Source organism: Lygodium microphyllum, chromosome 15, assembly GCF_053477565.2.
Source record: "Lygodium microphyllum isolate KBCC chromosome 15, Lygodium_microphyllum_v1.1.10, whole genome shotgun sequence".
NCBI classification, from domain to species: domain Eukaryota; kingdom Viridiplantae; phylum Streptophyta; class Polypodiopsida; order Schizaeales; family Lygodiaceae; genus Lygodium; species Lygodium microphyllum.
The window spans coordinates 137,693,975-137,713,865 of NC_141149.1; the positions used below are offsets into that span (position 1 = coordinate 137,693,975).

The window sequence follows — 19,891 nt, forward strand, 5'->3', positions numbered from 1 at the left end:
GACGTAACATTTAATTTGCAATCTCAAAGATCAACAAGTTTATGCATAGCCCAAGCACAAAGAATTGAGAAGCAATAAGGCATATCTCTCGCCATTTCAGTGGTTCTCAATATCTTGGAAAGCGTTAACCCAAGGAGAGAAGAATGATCTTGCTAAATTTATATGTTTTCTTGGATTTTGAGTGGGATGATTACAACATTTCATGTATCTGCAAGGGATTTTTGCTTCATGCTTGGCAACCCATACATATCATGGTTAAGGAAGGAGGCTACTATGGTGAATTCTAATCATGAGATTGAGTATAAGGTAGCTTATTGAAAGCTATAATTAAATGTATGTGGCTCAGACTCCCTTTGGCTCATTTAGGTATTGGACAACTATCTACCACCACCATCTTCACTAATAGAGTGTATTGACAATTACATGGAACCCAACGCTCCATGCTTGCACTAAACACGAGGTTGACTATTATTATGTGAAGGAGAGACTCTAACAAGAAGGGACCAGCTTGGCCTATGCACAAACATAAGACAGCCTTGGAGATATTTTTGACTGGACATTGGGCTTCATCAATTCCACAAACATAAGACAAACTATGCTTCATCCGTTCCATGCTTTTGTAAAGGTTTGGACTTTCCTTTGTGCATTGGGCTAGATACCTTCTTGTATCAATGCGAAATCTTACTCCCAACGAGATTTGTTACCATATTTTACTAGTGTGCGTGAACACGACCAAGGAGGCGATTTGCTTTTCCTCATATAGGAGATTGTCGCCACCCCCACAATGTGTGTATGAGTGAGAGAGGAGGGGGGGGGGGGGGGGGGTTGTGGGGGGGCATTGTATTGAAATGACAACCTGGTGTATTGTATTAAAACAATGCATCATTTAGAGCGTCAAAAATGCATAGGCTACAGCTCTCTTGTACAAAGCTCCCCATCAGCTCCCTACAAAATTGTGGAGGTAGTTGCTCCATTGTATACTGCGCGTTGCTCTATGGTGGGCAAGAGTATATAATGGTTGCTTCATTATTGTACAAGAAATTGCAAATTTTACAATATCTCCTCACCAAGCATAGGCAGGTGACTCACAGCTCCTGAGCCAGTATGTCTACTTTGATACACAGAGATCCTAGAGCATCCCAATCTTGAGGAGAGTAGATTTCACCCTTGCATGTAGCTGCTTCATGCAATGTTGGCAGATATCTCCTCAAGATGAAGTTGAAGCACCAAGCCTGGGCAGGTGACTTAATGCCCCTGAGCCAGGATGTCTGATGTTTGATACTGTAGAACACCCCAAGCTTGATACTGTATATTTTTTTGTTTTCCTTCAGCCTGCTTCCTGCCCTTCATGCACATTCTCAAGTATCTCCTCAACAGGGCAGGCACCAAGTCTGGGCAGGTGACTCGGTGCCCTTGAACCAGGATGTCTGAGGCTTGATTCTTTGATGCAGAGAGATTGTAGACCATCACAGTGTTAAGGAGAGTGTAGTGTTTTCCTTAGTCTACTTCCTGTGCTTCATTCAAAGTCCGCAAATTCTCAGCATCACCATTTTCTGCAGATGTGCCTTCTGGAAGGGACTCATCAGTTGAATTGGATCCTGCAGGATTGCTTTCTGCAGGGACATTGACTGCTTCATCCTCCCTTCTGCTTTCCTGCATAGCTTCTTCAGGTGAGTCAGAGGTAGGTCCGGGAAGCAGGCCTTCTGAAGGCAAAGCCCCTTCACCATTTTCTGCAGATGTGCCTTCTGGAAGGGACTTACCTGTTGAACTGGATCCAGTAGGATTACTTTCTGGAGGAACATCGACTGCTTCCTTCTCCCTTCTGATTTCCTGCACAGCTTCTTCAGGTGAGCCAGAGGTAGGTTTGGGAAGCAGACCTAGTTCTGAAGGCAAACCCTCTTCAAAAGGATCAGCATGTGTGTGTGAGTTGGCAAATGCAATGTAAGCATGATCACTCCTTGCTTCCTGAAACTCAATCTTCCCTCCAGGAATGCTTTCATCCCGTACCTCCGTGGCATTCATAGGTTCTTCATCTTGTGCAGATTCACTCTCTTCACTCATTTGTTTGCCACCTTCTGTGTGAACTAGTGGCATCTCAGAAACAGGGTATGACTGAAAATCATCCCAATCGTCATCTTCATCATTGTGACCATCATCCTCATCATCATCATAATAGCTGTTGTCTGAAGAGGGCACTACTGAAGATTGTGCAGGTTGAGGAGAAGGATTAACTATTGGGATTGGGATCACCAGTTTCGGAGCAGCTCCAGGTGGGAGAGAGGAAGATGCCATACTTTCTGCTGAACTCGACTGGGAAATGGATGCTCGAACAATGTCCTAATAAAACAAAGAAATCACCAAACATTATTAAGCAGCATTGTTAGGACAAAATTTACTAATCAATATGCTTTTGCAAGTACATTTCCAATCAATTATACAGTCTTAGAAATATTTATGTGCTGGAACACTCAAGTGATGTAGTACTCGTCTACATGCCTTTTTAAGAGAACCAATTATAAGGGAAAGAAAGACTGACCTGCAATTTCTGACGTAGCTCAACTGGCATGTTGACGACCACAGATTTGAACTGCACAGCAGACTCTGGCTGTGAAGCAAGGTGAGTCACCAGTTTGACAGCAACTGTTCTCAAGCTACCTGCTACCTGCAGAAGGCAGGCAAGACTTTGAGCTTGTAAACATCAGCTTCAATAAATGAACAGCCAGTTCATAAGACCAACAGGAAAAACATGCTTAGTAACCTGCATTTATGGCAATCAGTGTCGCACCCTTTTCAGGAGGTTGTAGACAAATGTGAATAGGAAATGAACTATCATAAAGTATGATTTACCTGTGTTTCACCTTTGCCATCTGCTGAGGCTGCAGTTATTATAGCAGGTAGAAGAACATGCAATATTTCTTGTTGGGACTCCTCACTTTTAACTAGTGAATGCAGCAAAACTAAAAGCTTCAAACTCTCACCGACAGCTATTGCTGCTTTAGCTGTCAAAGGAGCCTGAAAGTCACTAGTTCAGTCACACATTCAACATCTCTGAGAGAAATGCCCATATCTTCTTTAGCAAAAAATCAGCAAGGAATATTCAAAATTAGCCTCAGATGCCATGCACAGCATACAATCTGAAGTGTCAACTAAGCAAATCTGACACAATTAGTGCTGGGAATTTCCTGACATTTAAATGGCAATACCTTGACTAACTCATACACAATCCCAACAACAGCTGCCCCAAGCTCTTGCATCAGTAAAAGCGTGAGCTCATAACTTGGCCCTTGTTTGTCTTCTGCCATGCTTGTTTGTGCTACATTCCGTAATGTCTGGAGACCAGCCAACTGGATCTGCAGAGTTCACAAAGTGAATGTCAATTCTGTCCTCGCTTCTACTGAGCAGGACTCAAAAAGAAATTAGTTGGTTTATTAGAGACCTCTGTATGCGTAGCTGTTAATGTGCAGCGAAGGCTTCCAATACACTGTATAAGGATTGATTTCTGTGGAGTGTTCTCAGATGCGTCAATTGAGCCAGATATCTCATTATCGATACATAATTGAGCAAAGTCCATCAACAGATATAGAATTTTTGAAAGCTTTGATGTACTGTCATCCATATCTTTCATGGACTTGCCTTCTACATTCACTTTACTTATACAGTCATTACAACATTCAACCAAACTCTGTACTGCTGATTCCATTGTGGACATTTGTTGGTCAACTGTCAGTGCAACAAGACAGGCAATGCAATCAGTTCACTTTATTCACACAAATATCTTGCAATGCCAATCTTCATTCTAATATGAATGTCAAACACACTTACCTGCCAATTTTGCAAGTAGCAATGCTAGGTTTGACACAAAAGATACAGCATTTGTTAAGGAACTTGTCCCTGATGGTGCCAAAATAATGAATTTCACTCCCAGACACAGAAACATAGGTAAAAGCTGGTTCCTCCTCTGAAGCACCACGACATAATACATGAGTAATCATATCACTAATAGTATCAAGCAACAAACATTGAAGTGATACAATGTCTAACAAACCTCAAAAGCTGTTCTTTGAATGGCAATCTCTAATGTCTCAAATATCAAACCCATCACACTATCAACCTCCAAGAGACTTTCAATTTTGGCAACATAGCTGCATAAAAACATCTTTGTTATTATACTAAGACTTGTCATTCCACAAAAGGAGCTATAAAAAGTAGATCATTTTCTACATACAAATTTGCACCCAAAGCTTGGATAGGTCAAAGTGAAGGCCTCTCTTACATTTTTGGAATGCACCTAGTTCCACTTGGAGTTTCACTGGGAGTGAGATAGGTGATAGGGCAAAGATTTCCCCTTGATCATTTTCTTTCTCAGTTTGACAAGCACAACTAAGGCACATGTTTGAAGTGAATTATGCATGCAAACAGTTAGTATTGACAGAGTGATGGCCTGCAGTGGAAGATGATGCATTTATACAAGGAGGAATTGAACAGCACCACCTTTCCAGGAGCATCCATGTTGCATTGGAATTGTCATGTTAATTCAGTAAGTCGGGGTACATACATGTTTATGCTCCGAGGCCTTAAAGCAATGCATCCCTTAACTTTGTATTGCTAATGGACCATCTCCAGATTCTCTAATTTACTCTTTAGATCAAAAGTAGTTCCTAGTACCTTGCTTCCTGCAAGTTCTATAGGATTCTATCAAAATATTGCACATTCCATGGCAAGGATTCTTATGACAGCCTAGAGCGCAGGCTTCTTAAAACACACGCCACACTTACACAGGGATCATACACCTAATCCACAGTGGGGGTATGGCTATTCCTTGCATTGGAGACAATAGGATGGCACAATTAGGATCCGCAATAAGGTAAGAGCAGGATCTCGTCATCAATGGCATCCTCACTGGTATTGGAAAAGTAATGGCACCAACCTTAGCAGTGGGGCATTGGCAATGCCTACTTGTTGCATTTAAACATTGCATTAGACAAGGGTGGTTCACAAACTGAATGTACATTATGATGCAGTGGGGCCTTGGATTAGAGAATATGAAGGTGATACAAAAGGGCCTTTGTGGGGTATTTCACTCACGCCTCACTTACGCCTACGCTCACATAGGAGTGTCGGTGATCAATAGGACACTGGGGCATTTTTTACTCTCGGTAGGAGAGGTTTCTTCCCCAAGACTTATGGTATTATTTCGTATGTGCTTATGACACACACTTACAGGCACTTACCGTGTTTGGGTGTGAACACCCCCCTACAACCCTAAGGTTTAAGGGTCGTCCCTTGTACTTTCAGTTTACACTCTTTCAGTCTATCGTATTGGGTGTCGTGCTTCACTCTCTACTGTCTACTGGTTTTCTGTGCTGAGCCTCGATCCTGTCCTCCCTCACATTTGGTATCAGAGTAGCATTGGCTCTGCTCAGCTTAGCTCAGGTTCTGCCCAGCTCCGCTCAGCCTCCGGGAGCTTCTTGCTCAGTCCAACTCTGCCTTGGCTCTACCTGTCTCTTGCAGCTCCTCACCTTGACAGTGCCCCGCCACCAGTCTTGTTGCGACACCCCCACTCCTGTCTATGCCCTCACGCCAGTTGCTGTGCACCCCGCCAGACATCGTTCGTGTCACACGCCCATTTGTGCGCCCGTCAAGTCGCCAGTCGCTGCGCCAGTTAAATCACCAGTCGTCACGCTCGCCTGCAGCTGTCTGTGCCCTCCCGCAGTCTGTGACCTGCAGCTCGCCACTTGCTTGACCTGGCGACTGCGCCGTGAGTAACGTGACAGCCAGTCTGAAGATGTCCAGCTTGCCCGACTGAAACGCAGCCAGTCAAGCCCAGCAGTCGTCAATCATCGCCCTCAGCTCCCGACTGATGCATCCATTTGAAACACTGCCAGTCAACTCGTCTTCATGCAACTTTTATGGTATTTTTTTAAAATTTTTTAATTTCCTGCAATTGCTGGAAGCAAGGGTTTCCACACCATAGACACAGAAGTCAGGAAACGTGTCTGGGACACATTAAATGCTATTTTTGGACACATTCATAATTTTTTTGGGGCTTTTATGTTTTCTGGGAACATTGGTATACATACTACAGTTACAGTCACTGACAGACTGTTTTGACAATCCCGAGGCAATAAATTTTGGGGATTTTGTTGGTACAGTGTTGCTAAACACTGATTGCATGTTGGACTGCATGCATAACAAACGGTTTTGACAGAGTGCACCTCTGTACACTAATTGTGGATGGAAGCCGTCGTGTGCTTGCCATGTTTTAAACAGATGCCCCACAAAAGCTTTGAAGAAAATTACACTTTTTGAGGCCTGGAATAGTCGGAAACCTTTTGTTGGACACTTTCGTACCCTTGGGTGCCTTGCATATGCACATATTCCAAAGATACTCAAGAAAAAGTTGGATAACAAAGCTGTTAAATGCATTTTTATGGGATATAGCAGTGAGAGCAAAGGCTATAGACTCTATGATCCTGTTTCGAAAAAGGTGTTTGTCAGTAGGGATGTACTATTTGATGAAAAATCAGAATTGTCCCTGGCTGGTTTAGACACATATCAAGCTTCCCGTGATGTATTTGAAGGGCTGCTGTCCATTACATTTGGTGATTCAGCTAGAGTTTCAGCAAGTGAACTCAATGTTCAGCCAGCTACTCCTTTGGAAAATGCAGAAAATCGGTCATTGGCTGATCTGAATATTCAGCAAAGTGCTGAAACTGAAATTCAACAAGAGCTTATGCACAGTCAAGAGGCAAGACAAATGCCTAGATGGTACTTACAGACTATGAAAGATAGTCATCTAGATGCACCCATGGCTGGTTGTACTAGAAGGCACGCTCGTATGTATGATACTGCACATATCATGGAGTTTGTTGTGGCAACAAGCACCCTTGATGAAGAGGAGCCTGAATGTTTTGAGGATGCACAACAGAGTCTGCATTGGATGGCAGCAATGAAAGCTCTAAAAATCAAACATGGGATTTGATGTCTTTACCATTTGGAAAGAAAGCCATTGGAATAAAATGGGTCTACAAGCTGAAATGGAATGCATATGGATCCATTGACAAATACAAGGCAAGGCTTGTAGCTAAAGGCTATGCATAGAAAAAAGGCATTGACTATGAGGAGGCATTGCTCCTACTTCCCGTATGACGACCATCGAGTCTATGGTTGCTTTGGCTGCTCATTATGGATGGACTGTGCATCAGTTGGATATTAGAACTGCATTTTTACATGGGGAACCTCATGAGGAAGTATATGTACAACAGCCCATTGGTTTTACAGTTGAGGGCTTGAAACACTTGGTTTGCAAGTTGAACAAAGCTTTGTATGGTTTGAAACAAGCTCCTAGAGATTGGTATGCAAAGATCGATGCTTTCTTGCTTAGCCAAGGATTCATAAACAGCTCATCTGAGTCTACCCTTTATGTATGTAAAGAGGGGGGATCCATGTTGATCATTTGTCTTTATGTTGATGATCTCTTGCTTACCAGGATACATGCTGATCAGATTTCAACATTTAAACAAAATTTGCAGTAAACTTTTGACATGTCAGACTTCGGGTCTTTGCATTATTACTTGGGCATTCAGTTTATACATGATGCTAGAGGTATTGGGTTATCACAGTCAAGATACATTGGTAAACTTCATGAGAAGTCTGGCTTACAAGATTGCAAGCCAGTTTGTACACCAATGGAACCTAGACTTAAACTGTCATTACATGATGACAGTGATTTGTTTGATATACACACGTATGCTCCAGTAGTTGGATGTCTTATTTACTTATGTAACACTAGGTCAGACATACAGTTTGCAGTTTGAGCGCTGAGCAAATATATGCATCAGCCACGCATGTCACATTGGCAAGTTATTAAGCGTGTCTTCTGTTACTTGCAGGGTACTAGATCTCTTGGATTGCTTTATGCCAAGGGGAGACCACTACAGTTACATGCTTATATTGATTCTAATTGGGCTGGTGATTATGATTCACGTCACTCCACTAGTGGCAATTGTTTTTTTCTTGGCTCGTCTTACATATCTTAGCTTAGCAAGAAACAATCCACTGTTGCCACATCGTCATGTGAAGTTGAATACAAGGCAGCTTTCACTACCACAGTTGAATGCGTATGGATTAGACGCTTGCTTGCTGATCTAGATGTATCTGTTACGGAGCCTACTTCTTTGTTCATTGACAGTCAGAGTGCCATTGCAGTGGCATGGAACCCAGTGTTTCATGCACGCACGAAACACATTGAGATACATTATCACTTTGTCAGAGAGGCTACATGCAAGTGATATCAGCCTTGTCTATTGTCCTACCACCAATAATGTGGTAGACATCTTCACCAAAGCTCTTTCTCATGAAAAATTTAAAGCATTTCGCAATGCTTTAAATTTGATCTCCTTTGGTGGCGGATGATCCTTGTACTCTTGATCACTCTCCACTCCAGGGGGTTTGTTGGGTATTTCACTCACGCCTCACTTACGCCGACGCTCACATACGAGTGTCTGTGATTAGTAGGACACTGGGGCATTTTTTACTCTCGGTAGGAGAGGTTTTCCCCCCCAAACTTATGGTATTATTTCATATGTGCTTATGACACACACTTACGGGCACTTACCGTGTTCAGGTGTGAACACCCCCCTACAACCCTAAGGTTTAAGGGTTGTACCTTGTACTTTCAGTTTACACTCTTTCAGTCTTATCATATTGGGTGTTGTGCTTCACTCTCTACTGTCTAGTGGATTTCTGTGCTCAGCTTCGATCCTGTCCTCCCTCACAGCCTCAAGTCTTTGTCTAAAGGATCAGGGCAGAGCTGAGCTGATGTAGGAGTCAGAGACGCCAGAAACAGTAACATATAGCAGTAAGATTGCTGGCAGACAATGTGGCAGTTTCTGCGAAACAGTCAATGCAGGCAGCAGTCCTCCAAAACAGAAAACACAGCAATAGAGAGCCTTCAGCAGCCATAAGCAGACCTTGCCAGCAGTGATAATGAAGTCAGCAGTTAGAATGGCAGCAAGTCCATCATGCATAGGAGAAATATGATGACCATAGCAGGCTGATACTTGCAACTTGCTAGGCAAGCTATGACAAAACACAACAAAGGGAGTTGTAGGCGATGGCTGTAGGAGATGGCAAGGAATGATGGTGATGAAGCATAAAAGCTGGTGCTGCCAGGAATGAGAGCATGACTGACTCTTACAGGACTGATCCTTTTGTCAGACCATGATAATCTTTTCTCTTTGCAATAAATTCCACTGTTTTTATGAAGAGTTAAATTGCTCCATTAAATGAGTTTATGGGCAACAGTTGCTTGTCTGCTTACCATTTTGGAAACTACCACCAGTAAGTTGGTAGCTATCAACTGCATGCTGTCTATTAGAGAATACCTACCACTAAAAACAAGTGTGGAGTACCTATCTGGGTTGATAACTACCAACTTGCTACCAACAACTGCATGCTAGTACTTGCAAGGTGGTAGCTACCAACGATTGCATGTTGCTAGCTACCACACATTTTGAAGTTCTCATTCACAAGAGCTTATTCATCAAGTGTCTTATTATCTTAGACCCCATTTTCCATGCTGGATTGCTTTCAGTTACCCTTAAGACTTGTGATTTCCATTCTTGTGTGCACCTTTGGACACACTCGACAAGTGGAAACTCTGCAACCACACGTACACTTGTATGTGTGCATGAGAGAGAGAGAGAGAGAGAGAGAGAGAGAGAGAGAGGCCAGTGCTCTTAATGGAGGGATTATGGAGGAAATTGCCTTATCTTGGTCCTTTCGGCAAGGCTGTCCTCTCAGCCCTTTGCTGTTTGGTTTGGTAACTCACCCCATGATCTCATTATTGGATAAGTTGGCAGCTCAAGGTGAGATAGTTGGCTTAACTCTTCCTGGTGGTGACCAGGTTGTGGGTCAATCTTTGGCAGATGATTCTTTTATGTTTCTTAAGGCGGATCGTATTATTGTTAATCGGGCAATAGTGGCCTGGAATCCTTTTGCTTTGGCATTGGGTCTTCACATTAATACTCAGAAATCCACTCTTCTCTCCTGTACGGAGAAAAATCTGAGGCCTTGGGCTGGAATGGAATTGTGATCACAAGGGGTAATATAACCTGACACTTGGGATATCCTATTGGTGTGGAGGTTGATCCCCAAGCCTTGCTGGATTGGATGGCCTCCCGAATTCATGACAGGTTCATGTATTGGAAATCCTAGAGTTGGCCACTACATGTTAGACTAAAAGTGGCTCAATGCATTATGATCAGTATGATCTCATTCTTTCTGCCATTGCTTCCTTGGACTAAGAAGTCCATTTTGGATTTGGTTCAGCCTATCCGATTTATGATCTGGAAAAAGAAAGGCAATCGTTTGGGGCAGGTATGAATCTCCTGGTAGCATGTGACCACTCCGAAAAGGATGGGGGGTGCAACTTTCCTAGATGTCAATTTGCGTATGGCCGCTTTGAGGCTATCCTTGTTGCAGAGTCTATGTATTCAATGTCATCCTTGGTTAGATATTGCCAAATTCTTCATAGAAAAAATTGACATCTCTCATGGAAGCACGGTTATTCATGCTTCTTGGTGGCATGCGCTTAATTCTACGAGGCCCATAAAAGTCTCCCAGCCTTTTCTCCTTTCTCATTTAATTGCTTCTTGGTAGGAGTTGCTTCGTTTTGCTGTCTGGCGTTCTCTGGATATTCGTAAGGAGGAAAATTCGTTGCAAGGAGAAATACTGGCTTTCTCAAGGTTGTTGGATTGGCTGCAGAGAGATAAGTTTAATCGGATGGCTAGGTTAGGGTTGAAGACAGTCTGTGATGGGGTTATTCCTAGGCAGCCCCACCTTTATTCTTTTAGGCGTATTCATCAGTACTTTAGAGTGCCTCGTGGATACAGGGACATTTGGTCGTCAATACAAGACTCTCTTCAGAGGTTCTCTCCTTTGCCTGTGTTACAACCATTGCATCCATGTGGCATGACTAGAAGGTTATGCTTCCTGATGGCTTTCAGAAAAGGTCAGCGAATCAGATATACCATCAAATGGTGGAAGCTAAAAGATGGGTCACAAGGAAGGTTAATAAGGTCAATTATCTTCACGAGAGAGAGAGAGAGAGAGAGAGAGAAGAGAGAGAGAGAGAGAGAGAGAGAGAGAGAGAGAGAGAGAGAGAGAGAGAGAGAGAGAGAGAGAGGCCAATTGGTGTGCTTCCCCTTGCCTCGGTACTCTACAAGTGAAGGATTTTCAATGGTTGCTACTTTTTCTGTCAAAAGTTGGTTGAAACCCCCCGCCATCGGTTCCTTATTTTCTTGGTTGCGAGGAAGGTTTGATTACTACTATCAACCATTTGGTTATGACCGGTTGGGCCGCCGATGCTACCAAAGAACTAACTCTTGAAGTGGTGATACAACTTATTAATGTAGTTGTGATACAAACCAACCAACTAAAACATTGGGCACTACCCATAGAATTGGGAAATTCTAACACCCTCCTCCAGTGTCAATGTGGTAGAAGTACAAGAAAGATTAATCACCAAAGGGTTGCAAGTTCAAGGACTTTTGAAAAGCCTCAAACTTCTCACAAGGAAGTGCTTTGGTGAAAATGTCTGCAACATTCTCCTGTGTACGGACATACACTAAACTAATCTCTCCTGCATACCATCTCACTCCGATATAATGAGAATGTACCTCAACATGTTTTGTACAAGCATGAAACACAGGATTCTGTGCCACTACAATAGCACTTTGACTATTAGAAAGAATGGGCATAGGACCCTCCAAAGAAATTTGTAGATCAGCCAACAATTTACGCAACTATACACATTCCATTCTTATAGTGTGTAAGATGGAGATAAGATCAAAGCTCAGCACACAAATCAGTAGATAGTATGAGAGTAAAGCACGACACCCAATGCAATAGACTGAAAGAGTGTGTACTAAAAGTACAAGGTACAACCCTTAAACCTTAGGGTTGTAGGTGGTGCTCACACCCGAACACAATAAGTGCCCATAAGTGTGTGACATATGCACATACGAAATAAGACCATAAGTCTAGGGAAAAAAACCTATCCTACCGAGAGTAAAAAGTGCCCTAGTGTCCTACTGATCACCGACACTCCTATGAGAGCATAGGCATAAGTGAGGCATAAGTGAAATACCCAACAAAACCCCCCTGGAGTGAAGGGTGATCAAGAGTACAAGGATCATCCGCCACCAAAGGAGAGCAAATTTAAAGCATTACGAAATGCTTCAAACTTGTCACGCGGAAAAGCTTTGGTGAAGATGTTTGCCACATTACTCGTGGTAGGACAATAGACAAGGCTAATATCACCTGCATGTAGCCTCTCTTTGACAAAGTGATAATGTATCTCAATGTGTTTCGTGCGTGCATGAAACATTGGGTTTTGTGCCACTGCAATGGCACTCTGACTGTCAGTGAACAAAGGAGTAGGCTCCATAACAAATACATCCACCTCAGCTAGCGAGCATCTAATCCATACGCATTCAACTGTGGTAGTGAAAGCTGCCTTGTATTCAGCTTCACATGACGATGTGGCAACAGTGGACTGTTCCTTGCTAAGCCAAGATATGCAAGACGAGCCAAGAAAGAAACAATTGCCACTAGTGGAGTGATATGAATCATAATCACTAGCCCAATCAGAATCACTGTAAGCATGTAACAACAGTGCTTCCCCCTTGGCATAAAGCAATCCAAGAGATCTAGTATCCTGCAAGTAACGGAAGACATCCTTAACAACTTGCCAATGTGACATGCGTGGCTAATGCATATATTTGCACACGGATGAAACTGCAAACTGTATGTCCGGCCTAGTGTTGCATAGGTAAATAAGACATCCAACTGCTGGAGCATATGTGTGTATATCAAGCAAATCACTATCATCATGTAATGACAACTTGAGTCCAGGTTCCATTGGTGTACAGATTGGCTTGCAATCCTGTAAGCCAAACTTCTCAAGAAGTTTACCAATGTATCTTGACCGTGATAAAACAATACCTCTAGCATAATCTATGAACTAAATGCCGAAGTAAAAATGCAAAGACCCCAAGTCTGACATGTCAAAAGTTTGCTGCAAATTTCGTTTAAATGCTGAAATCTGATCAGCATGTGTCCCTGTAAGCAAGAGATCATCAACATATAGAAAAATGATCAGCATGGATTCCCCCTCTTTACATACGTAAAGGGTAGACTCAGATGAGCTGTTTATGAACCCTTGCCTATGCAAGAAAGTATCTAACTTTGCATAACAAACTCTAGGAGCTTGTTTTAAACCATATAAAGCTTTTTTCAGTTTGCACACCAAGTGTTCCAATCCCTCAATTGCAAAACCAATGGGCTGCTGTACAAAAATACAGTTTAATATGCAACTGATGCACAGTCCATCCATAATGGGCAGCCAAAGCAACCATAGACCTGATGGTCGTCATGCGGGAAGTAGGAGAAAATATCTCCTCATATAGTCAATGCCTTTCTTCTGTGCATAGCCTTAGCTACAAGCCTTGCCTTATATTTGTTAATGGATCCATCTGCATTTTGTTTCAGCTTGTAGACCCATTTTGTTCCAATGGCTTTCTTCCCAAATGGCAAAGACACTAAATCCCATGTTTGATTCTTAGTTATAGAATCCAATTCAGCTTGCATTGCTGCCATCCAATGCACACTCTGTTCTGCATCCTCAAAACATTCAAGCTCCTCATCATCAAGTGTGCTTGCTGCCATAACAAACTCTATGGTATGTGCAATATCATGCATACGAGCTTGCCTTCTAGTACGACCAGCCATGGGTGCATCTAGATGACTATTTTTCATAGTCTGTAAATACCATCTAGGCATTTGTCTTAACTCTTGACTGTGCATAAGCTCTTGTTGAATTTCAGTTTCAGCACTTTGCTGAATATTCAGATCAGGCAATGGCTGATTTTCTGCATTTTCCAATGGAGCAGCTGGCTAAACATTGAGTTCACTTTTTTTATTTTTCCAAGTAAAATGTGGCTCATTATATTACTAAAAAAAAATGATTGCAACGGAGTGCTCATGCTCAATAGACTAGCTCGAGTTAATGAAAGTCACAAGTACATCATGTATACAAGCCTCTCAAGGCGGTCTGGGGGGGAATGGGGGCAAGAAGCCATAGAGAGGGGTGTATCGCCATCTGGGGCTGCTTGCCTTCATCACGAAAAATAGGTCCTAGCCGCCCCAGGTGCGCAGGAAATGACATCGGAGGTCTTGACGAGCCTTGGACTGCACCTGATCCCAACGGCCAAGGAGGGAGTGGATGATGGAGGTCCAAAACTTTCCTAAGGTTGCCTGTACTGAAAGTCTCTCTCCGCCGAAAACCTCTTGACACCGCGCTGTCCAGGTATGCCAACGAGTAAGACTCCCTATGATCTCCCATACCTCAAAGCAGTTTGCTGTGGGCTCCAATATCTGGCGGATGGGTAGAGCCTCTAAACCGATCACTGGACACAACCCTCCCTCGATAATGAATATCGTGTCTTGCATCTCAGCCTCATACAGAAAGTGATGACCTTGGCTGACCGCTTGCTAGCAGAAAGCTCCCCATGAGATACATCCAAGGCTGGGTGCTATATGGCGAAGGATCCAACATGCTCCTCTCCACACGAGCTTCACCGCCTCACACGACCAAAGGCAGTGCTTTGGGGTTTCGAGAGGCTGTTGTGTGCAATGCTTACAACCTCCCTCCTGCATCTGGGCAAGCCAGCTTCCCACTACCAAGCCCCGATGTGCCACCAACCATTAAAAATACGATACCCTCCTTGGCTTCTAGCTATCCCATAGGCGGTGCCAGAAGGTCTGTTGGGAAGGCTCTGTGATGCTGTGCTCCACCCAGTGCCTCCTACGTGAGGACGCCCATTCCATATCCTCCTGCATTAGTATGTGTTTGCCAATTGTAGCGGTGTACTCGAGAAACCTGGGAGGCTTCTTGGCGACCGCAGTGGCCGGCCATAGCCACTCTCCCGGATCCCACTCCAACTCATCAAGTGGCCTGCCCTCCCAGATCTAGAGGCGGCACTCCTTGAGCTCCTGCCAGAAAACAAAAGGGTCCAGCCGCCATGTCTTTCCCTGAAGGCCAATCACCCAGATCCTCTTCCATGAAAGATCAACTATCCCCTCATCCTGCTGCCCTTTGTCAAGAGCCAGATGCCCCCCCTCCTATACGATGAAAAAGGTCCTAGGTGGAGTGCCACCCACTCTACTTGCCACATGTAGGGGAATACCTGCTAGTAAAAACCTAGCGGCCTATATCTCCTCGGGCTCTATCGCCTCTCGTATCGGGGGAGCAAGCCACTCCCGAGATATTGCTACATCTATCTCCCTTCTCCTCAACTCCACTCCTCTTTAGCAGCCTGATACTCACTGCAGCACCTCCTCCTCCACCATCTTGTACACCTCCCGCCATGTCCTGATGGTACAAGCCGGGCCAGTCTCCCAACCAGCCCACTAGATGTGGGGACACTCGCCAATCTGTGCCCCTTTGCTCGACAATCTGTGCCCCTTCTGATCCCTGACCTAGGGGTTCCAGATCACCGGCTGACGGTCTATCTCCTCCTAGTAGCTTGGGGCAACTATGGATTAGGGCCTTACAGAGGCCCTGCCACACGCGGAGCAAGCTGCGTAGGAAAGGTGATCTGGGGGGGGGGGGGGGGGGGGGGGGGGTGTTGATCTTGGCTGATGTGAAGATCCATCTCAAGGACGGCCTCCATTTTCCGCCAAACCTCGGTTTACAATCTTGGAGACCCTCCTACAATAGGACCTTCCAGGTTTGCCCTCCTGATGTGTGGCCTTGGACAACTAGCTTGGCCAAGAGGGCCATACTCTCATACTGTGGGTCTATGATCCCAAGCCCTCCCTCTGACCGATGCCGTATGATGGTTGCCCACACCACCTTGGCCCTCGAATCACCAACACGAGGCGATGTACAAGGCCTTCACTAGGAGGACCTGGTTAACCACCAGGGCTCGGCCAGCTAGTAGAGGCGAGCCGTGCTCCAGTAGGTCAGCTTAGTCCGAATAGAATTGAGGACTGGAAGAAACAGTTGGGCGCGAATGACGTCAAGTCCCACCTAGAACCCTACGTACCGGACGGTCTGTCTTCTGCTCACCCATCTAAATCCTAGGTGGACGCCCCACTCCGTGCTAGAGTCCGGATTTGTGGAGAAACCAACAGACTTTCGCTAGTTGATTTTCTCTCCTGCTGCAGAATAGAACACCTCAAGAGCCAACCTCACTCTCTCCAGCATCAACTCATCATTCTCTATGTAGAGTGCTGTATCATCTGCATACTTTGAGTCTAATAACTCAGTCTTCTCTCTCATTGGAAGTTGAAGTCCGCGTAATCTGCTCATATGTGACCTGAGGAAGTGAGACATCGCCTCTGCAAAGAGTAAGAACAGGTATGGGGCTAGGGGACAGCCCTGCCGGACCGATCTCTCCAGCCAAAACTCCTCCTCTCGCCTACCACCTATGAGAACCCTACTGGTGCCGATTGGTAAAGTGCAGAGACCCCATGAATCCAAGTTTGGGGGAAACCCAACCTCACCATGGTGCCCTCTAGAAAATCCCAGTCCATCGTGTCATAAGCTTTCTTGAAATCCAAGAGTAGTACAACCAGTTTCTGCCCACTATGCTGAGCCCACTTTGTTGCCCAAAAGAAGATGAATACATTGTTGAGGATGCTCCTATCCTAGACCAAGCCTATCTGTGTGTCATGGATGATATCTGGAAGCACAGGGCGTAGTAGCCTACCAATTATCTTTGCCAATGCCTTATAGGCCATTGATAATAAGGTGATCGGTCTTCACTAGAAAAGCTCCAACTAGTCTCCCCCTTTGGGGAGAAGACTGATAAGGCCTGCCGAAAGGCTCCCTCGTATCTGTCCTGAAGTAAAAATCTCCTAGAAGGCTATCAATAGGGGGTCCTTCACCACTTCCTAATAGGTAGTGAAGAAGGCCTTAGAAAGACCATCCTCTCCTAGGTATTGCTGCATGTCCTGTGTATGGAAAGTCTCCTCTAGTTCCTTCTCTGTGAAGGGAGCTAGGAGGGAGCATCCCATCTCCTCTGTGACGAGAGACGGGATGTGATCCCAAACCTGCTGCCTACATCGATGTCCTCTAGTTGAGGCTATCTCCTGCTAGAAAAGGCGTTTGTAGTAGTTGGTGGCAATCTCCATCACCTCGTCTGGGCTAGAACGAGTCCTCCCATACTGATCTCAAAGGCTACGTATTTGCTCTCCTGAGGTGCGAGGTTGGTGCACCTGGAAAAACTCCCTGCACATCGTATCCCCCTTCCGCGCCAAGAAAGCTGTTGAGGTACAGAAAGAGAACTCTGAGCGCTTGTTCTCTAGAACATCAATGGTTGCTCGCGCAGGCACCTCTTGTGCGTGGAGGGTGGGATCCCCTGGTGCCTCCTGTAATAATCTCTCCGTGGTTGCAAGATCCTGCCAGAGTGCTCTCTCCTCCTCCCAGGTCTGCTGCCTGGTCTGCATGGCTGCCTAGCCGATTTTTCTCGACTCGGCTAAGACCTCAGTAACCTCCTCTACGATCCGATCCTCTTGCTCCACTCCTTGGTCCAAATCTGTTCTATCTGTCTCGTCACCTCCTCCCTCCTATAGATCGAGTCAAGGATCTGACAGGATTGTGTGTCTAGGACAGATGCTGGGGGATCTAGTGTCAGGAGAACCAGGCAATGATCGGACAACATGGTGCCCGCCAACTGCCCAATCTGGCCTCCACGAGAGTCTCCCCACTCTCCCACATAAAAGCTGTCCAATCGCTCCAGCAGGACTCCACCTTGTTGCCTATATCCCCAAGAAAAGTCCAATGACCTCTTCCTCCTATGGAAGGCAAGGTCTCTCCAGGCCTCCCATGCCTCCTGCTCCTCTCTGGCCATGCCTTGGTAGTTTCTGCCTTTGCCTTGCTGGTCCTCTAAAGCCTCCAGGTATTGAAGTCTCCTCCAACGATCCAGGAGTCCACCTCTGGGAGTCCATCCACGATCTCCACCCAGAATCTGCTGCGTGCCCTAACCTCCGTAGGGACATAGACATTGAGGACTCCAAGGCACAAGTCCCCAATATCCAATCTGATCCATAGAACCCTCCCTACCACGATCGTCCCGTGATCTCATACATAGGTGGTGAGACTCAGGTCAATAGAGGTGCATACGTCTCCACTCCTGCCGTGGGCACCTATGGCTTGCTCCCAATAAGTGTGTGAGCTGCCCAGGAATACCTTTCCTACCTGCTAGACGTGGGTGGGAATGAGCTTGTGCTCCTATAGAAATAAGATGTTGATCTGTCCAGCAAGGACAGGCTGCAGCTCCTGCCGAATAATCAACTTCCTAGAACCACGTACCCCATTGTAGTGGAGACTATTCACATTCCAGGATGCAAGGTGTAAGCTCATGGGAAAACCTGCGATTGACCGAACAAGCATCTGTTCGGTGTGGAGGCTGCTGATGAGGAGGAAAAACTATGGGGCATGCATGTACGCTTCGTCGTAGGTCTGGATGGCGAACTCTAGTCCCTATGGTGGCCCTCTGCTGGACCATAGGGGTGATAGATACTCCAAGTGGTACTATCAATGTATCTATCAGCCATGTTGAGAGTTGTGACTTTGTACACTGGTAGAAACGGGCTGCCTCCGCCACGGGCCATTCTACATCCCTCGGAGCACTCCACTGTGGAGGGGCTCGAAAGATAATGCTCAAGTGTGGGACCTCGGCACCAGCCCACCAGTTAATGTCTATCATGCAACTAGGCCACAGCTGTGCAAACAATGCTAGTCCTTCTCCCATCCACTGGGAGATGTGGTCCGCCACCTGGCTCTTCAACTCCTCCTCTATCTGTGTCATCATCCAATCCCCTAATTGCGAGGACTGAAGGAAAAAAGCATAGTTTGGTCCATCCAGTGGTGCTAGTAGATGGACCTTGCCCCTCCTTGACTTGCGAACCACGAAGATCCCCACCTCTAGAGGTAGTGGGAACTCTCCGTGCTCCGCAACTCTCAGGTAGGACCATGGGCCACTATAGAAGAACTCCTGTGACAGCAACTTGCAAACACAGGAATTACTTGCATTTAGGTGGATGATGAAGGTTACATGATCTCTTTTGTCACGTCTACTCAATATGGATTGGGCATGCAATACATGTTGACTTGGAGGAAAATTTTACAACTCATCAAAGCTTTTGAGCTAATTCCTATGCTTGATCAATAGTTTAAAGCAACAAAATGGAGTTTGAAGCATGATTAGACGATGCAGCCAGGCTATTTGAGTTTTTGGACATATCTATCACAAAGACTCTCTTCAAGATTTGGATAAAGATTGTGCATACTCTTAGTGGGAGAGACGGAAGAGTTGGGAGACTATGAGGAGAAAGAGATGCTTTTCTCACGACATAGAATTTTGGCACTTTCTTCCTTTTCCAGACCCACATGGTTTGGCAATATAGACATCTGGACTGCTTATTCATTTTGAGCATTGTAATAGACTCCCCTTCTTAAAAATACAGAAGTCCCTTACAGGGCTGCTTTGGACTGGTTTCAGGTTTAGCGTTTTTTTCTCTTCTTTGTGTTCTGAGGAGTCTTATTCATAGAATTTCTCTTCTTTGAAACAAAATGAAACACGATTCGTGATTTAGACTTTCCACTTGATAATTACAAAAGCAGCTTATCAACACATCATTCCCTCATCGTGGTATAATACTTAGTGTTTTATAGTCGTTTCAACAAAGAGACAAGTGTGTCATATTGATATCTTGACATGAAAGAAACATAATTGACTACTTGGTGGACTTTTCCTCTTTACTGCCTCCAATAGGGGACTATTAAAGACTGAAATGCAAGTACATTTGCACAATACTA

At 44.9% G+C, this 19,891-nt stretch overlaps 1 protein-coding gene across 2 annotated transcripts in view; it reads right to left on the minus strand.

The window, feature by feature from the left end:
* Positions 1 to 834: 834 nt before the first annotated feature.
* The window catches only part of SWEETIE (HEAT repeat-containing protein), a 255,929-nt gene continuing 236,872 nt past the window's right edge, over positions 835 to 19,891 (minus strand). The window contains exons 42-48 of one of the 2 annotated variants that reach the window (XM_087694844.1): positions 4,046 to 4,142; positions 3,823 to 3,958; positions 3,437 to 3,720; positions 3,204 to 3,350; positions 2,848 to 3,012; positions 2,537 to 2,662; positions 835 to 2,337 (exon numbers count right to left, since the gene is read on the minus strand). In XM_087694844.1, the coding sequence (XP_087550970.1) occupies positions 1,498 to 2,337; positions 2,537 to 2,662; positions 2,848 to 3,012; positions 3,204 to 3,350; positions 3,437 to 3,720; positions 3,823 to 3,958; positions 4,046 to 4,142 (1,795 nt within the window). In that variant the 3' untranslated portion in view covers positions 835 to 1,497. Of the gene's footprint in view, positions 2,338 to 2,536; positions 2,663 to 2,847; positions 3,023 to 3,203; positions 3,351 to 3,436; positions 3,721 to 3,822; positions 3,959 to 4,045; positions 4,143 to 19,891 lie in introns of those variants that run through there. The other variant, XM_087694845.1, reaches the window with a different exon arrangement.